The 19376-nt window shown below is 47.3% G+C and overlaps 1 protein-coding gene across 2 annotated transcripts in view; it reads left to right on the top strand.

The window, feature by feature from the left end:
* Positions 1–19376, top strand: part of UMODL1 (uromodulin like 1) — a 90004-nt gene that overhangs the window by 60797 nt on the left and 9831 nt on the right. For both annotated transcript variants that reach the window (XM_077293824.1, XM_077293823.1), the window contains exons 13-18: positions 1364–1858; positions 2055–2317; positions 11808–11953; positions 15059–15295; positions 16711–16870; positions 17482–17569. In XM_077293824.1, coding sequence (XP_077149939.1) covers positions 1364–1858; positions 2055–2317; positions 11808–11953; positions 15059–15295; positions 16711–16870; positions 17482–17569 — 1389 coding nt within the window. The remainder of the gene's footprint in view (positions 1–1363; positions 1859–2054; positions 2318–11807; positions 11954–15058; positions 15296–16710; positions 16871–17481; positions 17570–19376) is intronic.

Here is a 19376-nt window from a genome sequence, read left to right as displayed (position 1 = left end):
ATGCATTAAGTTCATTTTTTGCAGGACTTTTTCTGATGGATTCCTGACAGAATCCGCCTGAAAAAGATGTTGCATGCAGATAACCAGTTTCTGCTCCAAAATCTAATTTATAAACTGCCTGTGCATATAATGTAAATCCACTCATATGTTCAGCCTCTTCTCTTGCACTTTTTTAAAGCTTCAGGGTTACAAATAACGCTTGGTAGGTGAAACAAAAGTGCTTGTCACTTATTTGGCTAGTTTTTTTTAGAGGTTTCTGAAACAGAAACTGAGCAGAAATTCTCAAAATCTTAAAACTCCTCAAAAACTTGGAGATTCTACTACGAAAGGTCTGGAAAATGACTCCGTCTTCACATAGCCTTAGAAGTGGCTCCTGATGGAAAACACTCGAAATTAATACAGCATCAAAACCACCATCACTACATGAATACATTACCAGACACAAGAACCATCATCAGAACATGAATAGTGAAATCACCAGAATTACCATCAGTACAGCAATACAGAACCAGAATCACCATCAGTACAGCAATACAGAACTAGAATCACCATCAGTACAGCAATACAGAACCAGAACCACATTCAGTACATGAATACTGAAGTAATCAGAATCACAATCAGTACTGCAATACAGAACCAGAACCACCATCAGTACAGCAATACAGAGCTAGAATCACCATCAGTACAGCAATACAGAACCAGAACCACCATCAGTACAGCAATACAGAACTAGAATCACCATCAGTACAGCAATACAGAACCAGAATCACCCTAAGTACAGCAATACAGAACTAGAATCACCATCAGTACAGCAACGCAGAACTAGAATCACCATCAGTACAGCAATGCAGAACTAGAATCACCATCAGTACAGCAATGCAGAACCAGAATCACCATCAGTACATGAATACTGAAGTAATAAGAATCACAATCAGCACAGCAATACAGAGCCAGAACCACAATCAGTTGTGCTGCAAACGGTATTTGTCACATGACGGACTTAAAGAACCACTCCCATCAAATTTTTTATTTTCTTACTATAGGGCATATTATATGTTCAGCCTATTGAATTTTTTTTTTCCGCATCAGGACTCCGTCTTCACATAGCCTGATTAAAAGCACTTGAAACTAAGCCCAGCCCAATCAAAAGGCTGCAAAAAAATGCTTCAGGAAAAAAACGTTGCAAAAACTCTTGAAAAACTCTTTATAACTGCTTCAGGAGACAAAAAAACTCCTCCAAAAACTTTGCAAAGAAGGATTGTTTCCTGAAACAGCTTGACCAGATGAATGCGTTACACATGCCCCAGGAAACTCTGTATGATCAGAGCCTAAGTCGAGTTTTCTGTTTCCACCACTTTTGCAGGACACATCGGTCCCTCATTATCCCCTGTGAGCGGAGAAGACCCCACAACTGGAGGACCGTCTGTGAGTCCTGTAAACACTGCACATCCTGTGACCACCCCACATCCAGGACACCCGACCACCGAAAATGGCTCCAAAATTAACTACGGATTTCAGCAACTTTCCTCTCCAGTAACTCCCATTACTCCCAGTGCAAATGTTTCTGGGGGTCCCAGTCCGGCGCAGTCTGTACAGAGCACACCAGTGCATGCAGTGAACTCAGCTCCTCCGGCTCCAGTGCTCCCTACAAGTCACAAGACCGCGGCCGGCAACTTCAGTGCTATTACAAGCTCCACTGCAAAAATCAGTGCACCCGGGATCAGCACAGCCTCCCAGCTGAAATCAGCGCTGCCGCCCACCGCCAGTGTAAAAATAATCACCGCTGCCCCCGTGTCAACGGGACCGACCACGAGCCGGGAGATTTCTTGCTCTTTTCCCATAGTTGGGGCAAATGTCGGTACGTATTGGCTGAAAACAAATATATCTACTTTTTCTTACACAGCAGGGTTTTGTTGCAGTGTGTCAGTGTAGACAATCCTGAATAAGGCTGAAACACTGCAACAAGCTGCAGCTGTGAGAGCAGGACAAAGCCAGTGAGATGAGCTTCACTCCTTCTCTGATTCCCAGTAATTTACAAAGTTACGTCATCCTAGGATCCGCCAATATGACGCCGTCACCCCCGAGCACAAAGACCACCACTCTGAAGCCCCCCGGCCTCACGCTGAAAGATGCGAGCACGGTCATCTGTAAGACAGAGAAGATCGGGATCTCTATAGAAAAGGCCTTTCTGAAGATGATGTCCATCGCCGCTCACTCTCTGTTTCTCGGGAGTCCGGAATGTTCCGTAAACTGCAGCACTGACACCGCCATCTACATAGAAGCCGGATGGAAAAACTGCAACACTGATGTACAGAGCGTGAGTGCAGCCATGTTATCAACACGTAGGAATAAGAACTAATCCACTAAGTGATGACATAAATGGCAGCAATGTATCACAAAAGATAGTCACTGTGTACATACATTACATTACTGATCCTGAGTTACCTCCTGTATTATACCCCAGAGCTGCACTCACTATTCTGCTGGTGCAGTCACTGTGTACATACATTACATTACTGATCCTGAGTTACATCCTGTATTATATCCCAGAGCTGCACTCACTATTCTGCTGGTGTAGTAACTGTGTACATACATTACTGATCCTGAGTTATATCCTGTATTATACCCCAGAGCTGCACTCACTATTCTGCTGGTGCAGTCACTGTGTACATACATTACATTACTGATCCTGAGTTACATCCTATATTATACTCCAGAGCTGCACTCACTATTCTGCTGGTGCAGTCACTGTATACATACATTACATTACTGATCCTGAGTTACCTCCTGTATTATACCCCAGAGCTGCACTCACTATTCAGCTGGTGCAGTCACTGTGTACATACATTACATTACTGATCCTGAGTTACATCCTGTATTATACCCCAGAGCTGCGCTCACTATTCTGCTGGTGCAGTCACTGTGTACATACATTACATTACTGATCCTGAGTTACATCCTATATTATACTCCAGAGCTGCACTCACTATTCTGCTGGTGCAGTCACTGTATACATACATTACATTACTGATCCTGAGTTACATCCTATATTATTGGAGCGGCCCCCAGACGCAGGACGGCGGGGTACTCGGTATCGGGTCTATCGGTTCTGGGGATGTCACGGTGGGGTTGCAGTCTCTTTACCTTTTTACTGAAGGCTTCGGCATCCGCAATCCAGAGCACTGCTAACAGGGCTGGCTGAGACCGGCCGGTCCGAAGTCACATCCAGAGTTCCCTTTTACAGGTGGAAATCAGTGTCCTTCCTACCAGCGCCTGTGTGTTGTAGTACTTCCCTGCTGAGCACCATGGGATAGTCCTCACAACTGTTGTGTCTGTTTCTGTTCTCTCTCTCCGTCCCCCAGATATGGATAGGACGCACCCGTATGACGGGGTAGGCCTGGAGTTATCTTATAGGGACCCTAGAGGCGCCCCTCTCCCACAATTGCCTCCGTTGTCTTTGTTAGGTGTAAAGGTGAGACAGCCAACCTATAATTAACTGCCCTGCCGTAGTTTAAAGTAATGCGTGGAGTCTCTTACTTTCTCGGCGTTCCGGCCGCCGGCTTCGTGCCTCAGAAGGATGTTGCTGATCTTTAGGCACAACTCCTTCTGGTTCTATCTCCTTTGTGCTGTGATCCCGTTTCTCACTTCTCCACAATATGCTTTGCTTCATGTCCTTTCTTAGCAGTCTGCCGCTGTAAGGCACAGGCACGGCTCCGTAACCATCTGTCCTTTTCTAGGCCTCTGTCAGGATCCCACCCCTGACAGATCCTCTCTCAAGCTCTTCCCAGCTACTTTCTCCCTAACTTCCTATCCAACCCCCAGTTTTACCCAAGTGTGAGGAGTGGCCTAGTGGATAGGGCCTTTTGCTCCCCTTGGCGGCCGGAGTGTGAAGTGTAATGTGTGTCTGTGATACCTGGTCAGGTGAACTCCTTTAGTGCCATCAGACATACCATCACTCCCCTTAGTGGCGGAGCGACAGTACTGCAATGACCAGGACTCTGGGGCGCTGCACTCCCCCCCGGTTAAATCCAGTACTCCCGGACTGGGAAAAGAAGAACAACAATACATGTTAACAAAAGACATACAAAATTTTAAAATGCAGTAAACAAGTAAATTTAACAGTGCTTCCCTTTATGGGAGGTGAGAACACTTGAACATTGCGAAAGTTTGGTCATGCACAGTTTATGACTCTCAGTTCGGTGGTTGTAACTTTGAAACAGCAGGGACCCCGGGTAAACAAAGGGGTCCCTTCTGAAAGTTTTGGAGCAATTCACTGTCCATTACTCCATTGTCCATTTTTAAACCTGTAACAAAGATATTTACACAAACATTTTCAACCAAATAGCAACCTTCGTTAATATCTCCAAGTTTTGTAGCGAAGTGGAGTTTGATTCTTGGTGCTACGTGTAGACCTCCGCAGTGCAGGGGTTGCTATTAGCCTAACAGGGCCCGCTATGCTTGCTACCGCTGGTGTAGTGCACTGTCTTCTAGCTACGCTTCTAGTGAGTCTGGGTAGCACTAGCATGCTGGAGCTCTCAGGGCTGCTGCTACCAATAGTGGGTACGGCAGATTCGCCGATAGCAGAGGGAGGACTTGCCGGTTCAACGGTTGGCATGGCATCCTCTGGTGGGGTCTGCTGAGATTGCAGGCCCGAATGATCTGGCACCACATTTAGTTCTGGTGGGTTCGGTTGATGAAACGTTAGGACAGGTACCACGATGGCCTGATTTATTTGAGTCCAAGACTGGGGAAAATCGCCAAGAACAGTGTGTATCATCTTCTCCTCTTCTACAGGTGGAGAGGTTCCTGGATCTGTTTCCCTCTCTCTCAACTTATCAGGGCATATTTTAAGGTGGTCTCTGGATATTGCCATTGAGGTTTCCCCTCCATCTTTGCTGATGAGACAGACCTTCGTGTTGTCGAAATCGGATGGCAGGATGGTATACAGTTCCGCTTCCCATTGGTCATCAAGTTTGTGTAGCCTCCTCTTCCGTTTGAGTACTTGCTCACCGGGTGACAAGGGAATCGCAGGAGCATGCTGGTTGTAGTCTCTTTCTTGTTTCTGTCTGGCCTGGGCGAGACTTCTTTCCACGCATTCCTGTACTTTGCGGTACCTTTGCTGCCTCTCTGTATCCCAATCTGCATCCGGCAAGGTATCTTCGGGGGTTAGGACCCTCATGTACAGATCAACGGGTAACTTGCTAGATCTTCCTCGCATCAGGTACGCTGGAGTGCAGTTGGTGGAATTCACTGGAATGTGGTTGTACATGTCTACCAGGTCAGGCAACTTTGTTGGCCACAAGTTCCGTTCCTCTACAGGCAAGGTCTTCAGTAAATCGATCACCACTTGGTTCATCTTTTCACACATCCCGTTGGTTTGGGGATGGTACGGTGTGGTTCTGATCTTCTTACACCCGTACAGATTGCAGAACTCCTGGAACACCTCCGCTTCAAATGCTGGTCCCTGATCGGTCAGTACCTTCTCCGGGTACCCATGGGGCCTACAGAAGTACTGCTGGAAGGTTTTGGCGGCCGTCCTGGCCGTTAGATCTTTGACAGGTACAACCACCAGGAATCTGGAGTAGTGATCCACGATGGTAAGAGCGTAGATATAGCCTGACCGGCTAGGTGTTAGCTTCACATGATCCAGCGCGACCAGTTCGAGCGGCCGTTTGGTGATGATGGGCTGCAAGGGATCCTGTTGGCTGTCACGGTCCTTCCTGCGTAGGCTACATGGACCACACTCCCGACACCACTTCTCGATGGCTCTCTTCATGCCAATCCAATAGAACCTCCCTCAGAGTAGCCTCTACAACTTCCTCCACCCGAAGTGTCCGGCCCCATCGTGGTATGCTCCCAGGACCATTGGTGCATCTCGCCTCGGCACCACTATCTGCCATACCAATTCATGAGTGCGTGGGTCGATGCTTCTCCGGCACAGCTTACCGTGTGAATAAACAGTTTGCCTCTCCCCTTCCACAGCTGTTGTGTTTCCTGTGTATCATCCGGGCCGGGATGCAAACCTGCCTGCGTCAGGAGCTCTTTCACCTGACGGACCGCGACGTCTCTGCCCATCCGTGGTGGGGCAGGGGATTCAGCTTGGCATCCTGTTTGTTCTTTTGCCTGTTCTTCACGTGATGGGAGCACTGAGTGGCTTTGGGGCGATGGAAAGCAGGCAGCTCTACCTCTTCAATTGCCTCCGGGTCCTCCCCCGCTTCTGGCAAATTGTGCATCCGGGACAAGGCATCGGCATTCGCATTCTTGCGTCCTGCCCGGTACTTGATGGTGAAGTCGTAGTTGGACAGCCGGGCCATCCACCGCTGTTCCAAGGCCCCGAGTTTGGCTGTGTCCAAGTGCGTCAGTGGATTATTATCCGTGAAAATGGTGAATTTTGCTGAGGCCAGGTAGTGCTTGAACCTCTCCGTCACTGCCCACACGATGGTGAGGAATTCCAGCTTAAAGGAACTGTAGTTGTCAGGGTTCCTTTCCGTGGGGCGAAGTTTCCTGCTGGCGTAAGCGATTACCCTCTCCTTGCCTTTCTGGACCTGGGACAACACGGCTCCCAATCCTACATTGCTGGAATCCGTATACAGCACAAACGGTTGGTCATATTCAGGGTAGGCCAGTACCTCTTCTCCCGTCAGTGCCGACTTTAAGCAAGTGAATGATGCTTCCAGTCCCTCGTTCCAATCAAATGGGGTATTCTTCCCCTTGGTCTTCTTGGATTGGCCCACCAACAGGTCTTGCAATGGCGTGGCCTTCTTGGTGAAGTCCTTGATTAATCTCCTGTAATAGCCTACCAACCTGAGGAACTGCCGGACTTCATGGAGGTTGCTGGGCTTCGGCCAGTCCTTGATCACCGTAACCATGTCGGGGTCTGGGGCCACTCCTTCTGCACTCACCACATGGCCCAGGTACTGCACTTTGGGTTTTAGCAGATGGCATTTGGACGGTTTCACCTTTAAGCCAAAGTTGGACAGGGCTTCAAACACCTCGGCCAGGTGCTTCAGATGGTCTTCATAGGTCTTGGAGAAGACAATGACATCGTCCAGATACAGCAGCACGGTTTCAAAGTTCTTGTGTCCCAGACAGCACTGCATCATCCTCTGGAACATTCCCGGAGCATTGCACAATCCGAAGGGCATGTAGTTGAATTTGCATAATCCCATCGGCGTCGTGAAGGCCGTCTTCTCCTTGTCCGCCTCTGCCACGGGTACCTGCCAGTACCCACTGGTGAGATCCAAGGTAGAGAAGTAGTTAGCAGATTTTAAAGCAGCCAGGGACTCCTCCATCCTGGGCAGTGGGTATGCGTCCTTATGTGTAATGCGATTTAGCTGCCTATAATCAACACACATCCTCATTGTGCCATCTTTCTCCCTAACGAGGACTAATGGAGCTGCCCAGGGGCTACAACGGTCTCTCACTACCCCAGCCTCCTTCATCTCTCGCAACATGTCTTTGACACACTGATAATGAGCTGGGGGTACAGGGCGGTATCTCTCTTTTATGGGTCGATGATCTCCTGTGGGGATATGATGTTGAATCCCTTTTACCTGCCCAAAGTCTAGGGGGTGCTTGCTAAATACCCGCTCGTACTCATAATCCTCCCCGTAGGCCCCCTGTTTCAGGTGAGATGGGGTAGAGTCAGTGCCCACGTGCAATTCCCGACACCAGTCTTTCAGTTGCCCTGCGGAACCGTTGTTCTCCGCCGGATTGGACGGGACCAAGGGTCCGGGTGCCTGTATCACACTATTATTAACAGTAAACAGTTTAGCAAGTGTGACATATTTGGTTAGATGGACCTCCTCCTCCCCACAGTTAAGAACACGTACTGGCACCCTCCCCTTGCGGACGTCAACCACCCCTCTGGCTGTCAGGAGGGTAGGCCTATTATCTGAGTATACGGGTTCTACCAGGGCCTGGTAGTCTTTACCCCTGAGGCCTATGGCTGCCCGACACCATATTAACATTTCACTCCTGGGGGGTATCGCAATGGGGTTTGAATCACTCACTGTGACACGACCAATTTCACCACCAGTCAGCTCCACCTGCTGTCTCTGCATCTGAGCCCTGATTTCTTTCTGCAGGGCACGTTGTTCACTGTAGCCAGTTGTTTCTGCTACCTGCTGTAACAGGACAATAACTTCTGCAAGACAATTTTCTATGACATTAGTACCAATGGTCATCATGGGATTACATTCACGGCGGCCAATATCAACAATTACAATCCCTTGGGCCTTCAATTCTACCCGCCCCACTTTGATGGTGACCTCCTTATACCCCACTTGTGGCAACGGCTGACAATTACTGGCTATTATGGTGAAATCATCATCGGGGCCACGAGTAATATCGGTGTCCTCCCAATAACGTTTATAAAGTACATAAGGCATAGTCATCACCTGAGAACCGGTGTCCAGCAACGCGTTCATGGGGATACCGTCGATCACAATAGGAAGAACTGGTCGCTCGCCAATGTATTTGGCTCTCCAGTTTTGCGGGCCCGATCGTCCTACTCCTGGGGGTTGGCCCTCTGCCCCAGGGGATGCTCGTTTAAATGACAGTACTTTGCAAGGTGGCCCACCTGTTGGCAGCGGCGGCAGATAGGTCTTCCGTCCCGATGAAAGCGATCGTCGTCCCTGCCTCTGGTCGGCGGAATCCTCCTCTGTCGCATCCAGGGGACATCCTCCGGTTTGGAAGCCAGCTGGATCTTCTCCTTGGGGGCCTCCTGTAAAGACTGTACGGTCCGGGCTAGGGCAGCAACGCTCTTGGTCAGCTCCTGCATCTGGAGGCATAGTCCTGCAGGGGAATCGTCCTCCAGGACCTGGGCATCGGCCTCGGCGGCAATTGGTGCATCTGGCGCCACCTCCTGGTGGTACGTGAGAGCTTGACCTCTGGGAAGTACAGCACGGCTGGGCTGTCGCTCCTGTAGCGCCTAGATGGCTTTATCTTTGAATTGCGCGAAGGTCAGGTCTGGATTCTGCATGGCCAGGAAGTGCAATTGGGCCCTTTGGTGGGTGCACAGGAGCCCCTAGATGAACCGCTCTTTCAGGAGTTTATCCTCATCCTGCATGCTGTTTGGGTCATTCTGTTTGATTGCCCGCAGTGCCTCCTGGAGATTAAGGGCATAGTCCTGTAAGCTATCCTGCAGTCTCTGCTTACACCCATAGAACGTCAGTTTAATTTCTGTAGCAGTACGGGTGTCAAAGGTGATTTTAAGCTTTGCAAAGATCTGCTGCGCAGTTTTCTTATCCGCGGCGGGCAAGGACTTCACTTCTCTCAGAGCCGCCCCAAAGAGTTGGCCGGTTATCATATGGACTTTCTGAGGCTCCGTCAAGGGATAGAACTCGAGCAGGCTGCAGATCCCCTCTTTAAAGTCAGTTAATGTATGTGACTCTCCAGAGTATCGCGGGAGCCAGCCTGCTCCGGGCAGGTACGGCATAGAGAAGGGCATTATGGCTGTTGTAGCCGCGGCAGTATCCGGCTGGCTGATGGGGGCGGCAAGCTCTGCGGCGACCGGCGGTGGTACAAGGCCCGCGGCTGCGTCTACTGCGGGGACCGGAGGCGCCTCTGGGTCTGCGGCTACAACCGCCGCCTCTGCTCCTCCCGAATCAGACATGGCCGTTCCTTCCCCCTGCTAACCTGCTGAGGGTCGGGGTTCCTCTCCTGGAATCGGCACTTCACCGCGTCTTCTTGTTCCGCGCTCTTTTTTGCCGGCTCCGCCCACGAAGCTGTGGCTCCTTCCCTCGTGCGCGGCGATGGCGGATTTTGGCGGCAAATGGCAATACACAGTCTGTGCAATAAATCACGGTCCAAGCACAATGCAATCACAGTTCCAAGGCACACATGACCTGATTCTTCAGGCTTAAGTAGATCCTGTTCGTGACGCCAAGTTGGAGCGGCCCCCAGAGGCAGGATGGCAGGGTACTCGGTACCGGGTCTATCGGTTCTGAGGATGTCACGGTGGCTCGACCCGGTCCGTGGTCCTGCTAAGGGGCGCCCAATAAAAGGTGTCGGTGGTGGTGTAGGTCGCAGTAAATAACGAGGACACAGGGTTGCTGTCTCTTTACCTCTTTACTGAAGGCTTTGGCATCCGCAATCCAGAGCACTGCTAACAGGGCTGGCTGAATCCGGCCGGTCCGAAGGCACATCCAGAGTTCCCTTTTACAGGTGGAAATCAGTGTCCTTCCTACTAGCGCCTGTGTGTTGTAGTACTTCCCTGCTGAGCACCACGGGATAGTCCTCACAACTGTCGTGTATGTCTCTGTTCTTTCTCTCCGTCCCCCAGATGATATGGATAGGACGCACCCATATGACGGGGTAGGCCTGGAGTTATTTTATAGGGACCCTAGAGACGCCCCTCTCCCACAATTGCCTCCGTTGTCTTCATTAGGTGATTTAGCAGCCAACCTATAATCAACTGCCCTGCCGTAGTTTAAAGTAATGCGTGGAGTCTCTTACTTTCTCGGCGTTCCGGCCACCGGCTACGCGCCTCAGAAGGATGTTACTGATCTTGAGGCACGACTCCTTCTGGTTCTATCTCCTTTGTGCTGTGATCTCGTTTCTCACTTCTCCACAATATGCTTCGCTTCGTGTCCTTTCTTAGGAGTCTGCCGCTGTAAGGCACAGGCATGGCTCCGTAACGATCTGTCCGTTTCTAGGCCTCTGTCAGGATCCCACCCCTGACAGGTCCTCTCTTGAGCTCTCCCCAGCTACTTTCTCCCTAACTTCCTATCCAACCCCCAGTTTTACCCAAGTGTGAGGAGTGGCCTAGTGGATAGGGCCTTTTGCTCCCCCTGGCGGCCGGAGTGTGAAGTGTAATGTGTGTCTGTGATACCTGGTCAGGTGAACTCCTTCAGTGCCATCAGACGTACCATCACTCCCCTTAGTGGCGGAGCGACAGTACTGCAACGACCAGGACTCTGGGGCGCTGCATTATACTCCAGAGCTGCACTCACTATTCTGCTGGTGCAGTAACTGTGTACATACATTACATTACTGATCCTGAGTTACATCCTGTATTATACTCCAGAGCTGCACTCACTATTCTGCTGGTGCAGTCACTGTGTACATACATTACATTACTGATCCTGAGTTACATCCTGTATTATACCCCAGAGCTGCACTCACTATTCTGCTTGTGCAGTCACTGTGTACATACATTACATTACTGATCCTGAGTTACATCCTGTATTATACCCCAGAGCTGCACTCACTATTCTGCTTGTGCAGTCACTGTGTACATACATTACATTACTGATCCTGAGTTACATCCTGTATTATACCCCAGAGCTGCACTCACTATTCTGCTTGTGCAGTCACTGTGTACATACATTACATTACTGATCCTGAGTTACATACTGACCACTTCTGTCACTATTTGGCTGCAGGATATAGAAAATGTTCAGCACAGCCTAAAAGGGGAGGTGCATAGATATAGGTTCCCAAACCTTAATACGTGGAATAGATACAACTAGCACACTCCAATGTGATGCAAAGAGGAGTCATCACATTGGAGTGTGCTAGTTGTATCTATTTGGCTGCAGGGTCAGGGGACGTCATGGTTTCCTGTTTCGAGTGTGGAGTAGGCTCTAATCGTGCGTGTATCTTCTTATCTTGATTTATCACCGTGGCTTTCTTTAAATTCTCCTTTCCCTATTAACAAGCTAAATGAAAAGTAAATGGAAAGCTGGATTCTGGCAGTTCACAGCGGCCACTAGGGGGAGCACTCTGTATCTGATGAATACTCATGTATGATATGGCTGTATATGAGAAATATTCTTATCTCTGAAGTGCGGCTTTCTTTTCAGAACCAGACTCATATAGTTGTGAACTCAACTCTGTACATCGACCTCTCGTCGACCTTTCAAAATGTCAACCCAAGAGTCATCAGCTCAATACGCTGCGTGTTCCACAATGAGATCCTGTGGTCAAGCGGATACAATCCTGCAGGAGGGTAACATATTGTGGATTGTCTTATTAGAGGGAAACCCAGGCAGAAAGCTGAAAACCATTCCAAAGCGGCACTATTACCATGGGCTCCTCTATTTCCCACAAACAACCTCTAACTTGCTCTGTACAATGGTGTGGCTTCTGTCCATCGTCCTACATGTCCAAATCACTTGTAGCTCTGGAAGCTACATGTTCCATAATAGCTGATGCACTCCGTGTAGTCACACAGCGGGCAGAACCAAAATACCATTCCTGGGTCAAAAGTCACAGATTCATAGGAAATGGCACGGGGAGGATGCGGCTATGCTCTGTGCTGCAGCATGCATGTCACTGGCAGTGGATAACCACAGCTGGCACAGTCCAGAAGCCATCCCTAGCAGGAGAGCCACAGATCCATAGGAAATGGCACAGGGGAGGATGCGGCTATGCTCTGTGCCGCAGCATGCATGTCACTGGCAGTGTATAACCACACAGCTGGCACACTCCAGAAGCCATCCCTGGCAGGATTGCCACAGATCCATAGGAAACCGGCAGTGTATAACCACACAGCTGGCACTGTTATGATCCCAATGGTAGAGGATCTCAGGGTTTTCAGCAAAGTTTGCAAACATAAAAAACCAGCTCATAGGGAGGTGGTAACTGAGCTGACCGCATACCTGATCCTAGCCCACAACTAATAGCAGCCGGGGAACGTACCTACGTTGGTTCTAGACGTCTCGCGCCAGCCGGAGAACTAACTAACCCTTTCAGAGAAAATCAGACCTCACTTGCCTCAAGAGAAAGGTACCCCAAAGTAAAGACACGCCCCCAACAAATAATAACGGTGAGGTAAGAAGAAAGGACAAACGTAAGTATGAACTAGATTCAGCAAAGAGAGGCCCACTATATAATAGCAGAAATATAGAAAACGGACTTATGCGGTCAGCGAAAAACCCTACAAAAATATCCACGCTGAATATCCAAGAACCCCCGCACCGACTAACGGTGTGGGGGGAGAATATCAGCCCCCTTAGAGCTTCCAGCAAAATCAGGAATCACATTATGAACAAGCTGGACAAAAAACAGAACAATGCAAATGAACAAAAATAAGAAAGCAGGACTTAGCTTATCTTGCAAAAATCAGGACCAGTAGACAGGAGCAACCAGACAAGGACTGATTATATTGATGCCAGGCAATGGACTAAGAATCCAGGAAGTTTAAATAGGAACACCCAGGGTCTAACGAACCAGGTGACTACCAACCTGGGGAAAGAAAATCCAAGAGCCATACCGCTAGTGACCACAAGAGGGAGCCAAAAAGTATAGTTCACAACATGGCACACTCCAGAAGCCATCCCTGGTGTGAGAGCCACAGATCCATAGGAAATGGCACAGGGGAGGATGCGGCTATGCTCTGTGCTGCAGCATGCTTGTCACTGGCAGTGGATAACCACAGCTGGCACAGTCCAGAAGCCATCCCTGGCAGGAGAGCCACAGATCCATAGGAAATGGCACGGGGAGGATGCGGCTATGCTCTGTGCTGCAGCATGCATGTCACTGGCAGTGGATAACCACAGCTGGCACAGTCCAGAAGCCATCCCTGGCAGGAGAGCCACAGATCCATAGGAAATGACACAGGAGAGGATGCGGCTGTGCTCTGTGCCGCAGCATGCATGTCACTGGCAGTGTATAACCACACAGCTGGCACACTCCAGAAGCCATCCCTGGCAGGAGAACCACAGATCCATAGGAAATAGCACAAGGGGGGATGCGACTATGCTCTGTGCCACAGGATGCATGTCACCGGCAGTGTATAACCACACAGCTGGCACACTCCAGAAGCCATCCCTGGCAGGATTGCCACAGATCCATAGGAAATGGCACAGGAGAGGATGTGGCTATGCTCTATGCTACAGCATGCATGTCACCGGCAGTGTATAACCACACAGCTGGCACACTCCAGAAGCCATCCCTGGTGTGAGAGCCACAGATCCATAGGAAATGGCACAGGGGAGGATGCGGCTATGCTCTGTGCCGCAGCATGCATGTCACCGGCAGTGTATAACCACACAGCTGGCACACTCCAGAAGCCATCCCTGGTGTGAGAGCCACAGATCCATAGGAAATGGCACAGGAGAGGATGCGGCTGTGCTCTGTGCTACAGCATGCATGTCACCGGCAGTGTATAACCACACAGCTGACACAGTCCAGAAGCCATTTCTGGCAGGAGAGCCACAGATCCATAGGAAATGGCACAGGAGAGGATGCGGCTGTGCCGCAGCATGCATGTCCTTGGCAGTGTATAACCACACAGCTGGCACACTCCAGAAGCCATCCCTGGCAGGAGAGCCACAGATCCATAGGAAATGGCACAGGAGAGGATGTGGCTATGCTCTATGCTACAGCATGCATGTCACCGGCAGTGTATAACCACACAGCTGGCACACTCCAGAAGCCATCCCTGGTGTGAGAGCCACAGATCCATAGGAAATGGCACAGGGGAGGATGCGAATATGCTCTGTGCCGCAGTATGCATGTCACTGGCAGTGTATAACCACAGCTGGCACAGTCCAGAAGCCATCCCTGGCAGGAGAGCCACAGAACCATAGGAAATGGCACAGGGGAGGATGCGGCTATGCTCTGTGCTACAGCATGCATGTCACCGGCAGTGTATAACCACAGCTGGCACACTCCAGAAGCCATCCCTGGCAGGAGAGCCACAGATCCATAGGAAATGGCACAGGGGAGGATGCGGCTATGCTCTGTGCTACAGCATGCATGTCACTGGCAGTGTATAACCACAGCTGGCACACTCGAGAAGCCATCCCTGGCTCCATTTCATTTCTATGGTCTTTAGTGGGTGTGACTCATGGGGTAATTATGCAGAGCAGCTAGAGACACACTCCCAGAAAATATCTCTGAGTCCCACCCTCTTATAAAGACAATAAAAGTGAGATCTAAATAAAAAGTCCAATATCTTCAGAACAGTACGGTCAATAAAAAAAGAAAAAATAATAATCAGGTGGGAGGAGATATAAGATAAGAAAAGTAAGAAAAGAAACCGTCATAACTGATTCCCTCTCATTATCGCCTCCTTTTACCTAAAATATATCACGTATCTTTTCTTCAGAATTTATACCATAATAGAAAAACTTGAAGGCGACGGAACGTTTATACCGGAATTCCAGCTTTTTATCGGAGACCAGCCCATCCCCCAAAACTTTACACTCTCGGCCACTGATGACATAACGGTTCATATCCGGATAAAAACCGAGGAGAGCCAATATAAGGTGGTCATCAGCGAATGCTGGGCAACTCCCACCGAAAACTCCAATGACCTCATATCATTCCCCTTCATCAGAGACAGGTGAGGACATTCTGCTGATTATTATTAGTCTTCCATCATTCTAAACCTTCCCATAGCGGCTACAGGTAATTTGGTAGAATAATGGAGTTTGAAGGGAAACTGTATCGTAATATTACGAAGAGGAAAGTTCCTGATTGTTTATCAATATTTGACACAATTTAATTTCACTTTTTTATTTTGTAAATCTTTTGCCAAAATTAGTTGTAAAGTAAATAAATGATGGGATTCATTGTCTTCCTCAACACTGACTTTCATTTCCCACTTACTTTTTTCTCTTAAGCTTTTGAGGTTTCTCATCTCCTTTGACTTTTAGTTACAACTTTTCTTGATTGTTACTTGTATCTCTTGTACTTGTCTTTCTCAATTTTTTCCTCTTCCACTTTTGTCTCACTTATATCTTCATCTCTTTTTATTTTTTTTTGTTTATCTTGATTTATTCTGCTTGTTTGTCGTCACTGGCTTCTTTGTCTTTCTTGAGTTCTCCTTTCTTCTTTATTGTGATGAACTTTTATTAAATCTTTCTTGACTTTTTCAACATCTTGTTTGATTTATTTTTTGTCCTTTGTTTTTTACTTTACTTCTTCACATTGTTTGACTTTTACTTCATCTTCTCTTTTGCTTTCTTTTTCTGTTCATTTTTTGTCTTGAGTTTTTCTACTATTTCATTGTTTTTTTAGTCTTCTTTTTATCTCCATTTATTACTTTTACTTCTTTATTGTTTATCTTTCTTCTTTATCTTCTACTTCTTTCCCGATGTCTTCGGCTTCCTCTGCTTTGTCTTCTTTGACTTTGTTCTTTATTTTTCTGCACCTTCTTGACGTCTACATTTCTTTTTGACTTCTCCTGATGTCTATGTATGTCTACCTTGACTTCTCATCTCATCTTTTCCATCCTTGACTTTTTCCTAACTTATTATTTGCCTTCCTTGAATTTCTTTTATATTTTCCTTGACTTCTTTTAGATCGCACTTGACTTCATCTCCTTTCTTGACTTCTTCCACTACTTTTTTGGCTTCGTTGACTTTTACTTCTACCTCTGTTTTCCTTGATTTTTTTCCTATTTCCACTTTGCTATTTTACTTCTACACTTACTCCTCCTATTACTTTATTTTCCATCCTGTACTTATTTGCCTCTTCTTATTTATCTCATTTGTCTTCTTTTACCTTTCTGTCCTGTTTTTCTTTGTTTTGCCATGATCTCTGTTTAACTTTTTTCATCTTTTTTTTGTTTTGTTTCTATACTTTTTTATTCTTGTTTCTATTCCTTCTTTCTCTTCTGTCTTTTATTTTATCCTTTTGTCTTTCTTTACTTCTATCTTTATAATCTCACGCCACTTGGGAACTTCACTATTACCTGGATTATCGCACAAGGAAAATATACTTTTCTTCTTAATGCCTTCTCTTTCTGTATTGCAGCTGTGCCTTGACGAACACCTTCACCACCATCCACACCAATGGCATCTCCAATAACGCCACCTTCCAAACCAAGATCTTTTCTTTCGTCGATAACCCCATTGTCTATCTGCACTGCCGACTTCACGTGTGCAAGGAGGAGCCCCTCAAAACCTGCAAACCAGTATGTAAATAGTATGCACCATGTCAATGCTGAACGCCTTGGGCATCATCAATGTTAGGTTGTAAAAAATTGAAAAAATTTGTCACATTTATCTTGATTGACCTTAACATATTTATTTCATTCTCTTTCGGCTCGGACGCAGTGTTACCACTGATCTGCATTACTTTAAATTAAGCTGTTTGAGACAAGGTTAAAACATAAATTCTTTGCATTGAATCAAACTTCTTGCCATCCTCAGAGCTCAGGTTTTCAGATACAGACCTTAAAATCCCCTGCATAGACTTAGAGATAAATATTAATATTCTGGCTACCTGAAGCCACCACTAGGGGAAGCTCAGGAGCTTATCGTATACTTCTGTAAGTTTTGTGCTGCCCAAAGTTATGGTGTCCTTCCTTACACTCCACAGCGGGTTTTACTAACTGCAAGAAATTTCACAAAATCAATACGCTGACTGTTTTGTTCCAGTATTTTCCCAACTTGTTTGTGTATCTATATTTGATGTCGTCAATATATTTTTGACTCAAGCCAATTTCTAGGGATCTTATCAGTTAACTGGTAATACAATAAATACGGATCTGTAGCCAAAACTGTTTCTTTCTTATTTTTATAGACATGTAATGGTTTTCGTTTGGCGAGTACTGGTGAAAATGTCTTTACTGGAGTCACCCGGATGGGACCCCTGAGAAAGTCAGACCAATGTAAGGACCGAGATATCTATTAGTCTAATGTTTCAAACTGTGATCTCCCTTTGGTCTTTATTCTGTCCCACAAAATCACTGCTCTATACAGCATCATAACATACCCACATAATACTGCCGTGTACTTCTAGACAACAGTATCATAACATTATTATTATTATTTATATAGCACCATTATTTCCATGGTGCTGTACATGAGAAGGGGTTACATCAAAATACAAATATCACTTACAGTAAACTAACAATGACAGACTGATAAAGAGGGGTGAGGACCCTGCCCTTGCGGGCTTAGATTCTACAGGATGGTGGGGAAGGAGACAGTAGGTCGGGGGTTGCAGTAGCTCCGATGGTGTTGAGGTGGCCATGTGGTCATTACAGGTTGTAGGCTTTCCTGAAGAGGTGGGTTTTCAGGTTCCCTCTGAAGGGTCCAAACGTGGTGGATAACCGGATGTGCTGGGGCACTGAATTCCAGAGGATGGGGGATATTTGGGAGAAGTCTTGGAGGCGAGTGGGTGAGGAGCGAATAAGCATGGAGAAGAGTAGGAGGTCTTGGGAGGACCGGAGATTACGTGAGCGAAGATATTGGGAGATTAGTTCGGAAATGTATGGAGGAGAAAGGTTATGGATGGCTTTGTAGGTCAGTGTTAGTAGTTTAAACTGGATTCGCTGGGAAATTGGGAGCCAGTGAAGGGTGTTGTGAAATTGGATTCTGGGCTCCCCCGGTGGCCACTTGTGGAATTGAACTTGTGTGCATCATCCCCTCTGTTCACCTGCTCCTATCAGGATGTGGGAGTCGCTATATAACCTTGCTCCTCTGTCAGTTTCTTGCCGGTCAACAATGTAATCAGGAGCCTTCTGTGCTTGTTCCTGCTACTAGACAACTCCCAGCTAAGTTGGACTTTTGTCCTTGTGTGTTTTTGCATTTTGTTCCTGTTCACAGCTGCTGTTTCGTTACTGTGTCTGGAAAGCTCTTGTGATCGGAAATTGCCACTCTGGTGTTATGAGTTAATGCTAGAGTCTTAAAGGAATTTCTGGATGGTGTTTTGATAGGGTTTTCTGCTGACCATGAAAGTGTCCTTTTTGTCTTCCTGCTATCTAGAAAGCGGACCTCGATTTTGCTAAACCTATTTTCATACTACGTTTGTTATTTCATCTAAAATCACCGCCAATATATGTGGGGGCCCCTGTCTGCCTTTTGGGAAAATTTCTCTAGAGGTGAGCCAGGACTGTCTTTTCCTCTGCTAGGATTAGGTAGTTCTCCGGCTGGCGCTGGGCATCTAGGGTTAAAAAACGTAGGCATGCTACCCGGCCACTTCTAGTTGTGCGGCAGGTTTAGTTCATGGTCAGTATAGTTTCCATCTTCCAAGAGCTAGTTCTCATATATGCTGGGCTATGTTCTCTCGCCATTGAGAATCATGACAGTTTGACCGGCCCAAAAAAGGGTTAAATTACTGGCTGAGAAAGGAGAGAAAAAAGAAGTCTGCTACAATTTTTTTTTTTTTTTTTTTTTTTTCCTCTAGTTCTGAGTGTGCTCTTAATTGAATCACTTGCTAGTCTGCCTATACTGCAGCCTTCCTCTCTTTCTCTCCTTCTAATCCTTGAATGGCTCTGTGTTCACCTGTTTCAAATGGATCTTCAGAGTGTAGCTACAGGTTTGAATAATCTCGCCACAAAGGTACAAAATTTGCAAGATTTTGTTGTTCATGCACCTATGTCTGAGCCTAGAATTCCTTTGCCTGAATTCTTCTCGGGGAATAGATCTCACTTTCAAAATTTTAAAAATAATTGCAAATTGTTTTTGTCCCTG

Source organism: Ranitomeya variabilis, chromosome 3, assembly GCF_051348905.1.
Source record: "Ranitomeya variabilis isolate aRanVar5 chromosome 3, aRanVar5.hap1, whole genome shotgun sequence".
NCBI classification, from domain to species: Eukaryota; Metazoa; Chordata; class Amphibia; order Anura; family Dendrobatidae; genus Ranitomeya; species Ranitomeya variabilis.
Note: the sequence above shows the minus strand (reverse complement) of the source record. Positions and strands in the feature narration are given on the sequence as shown.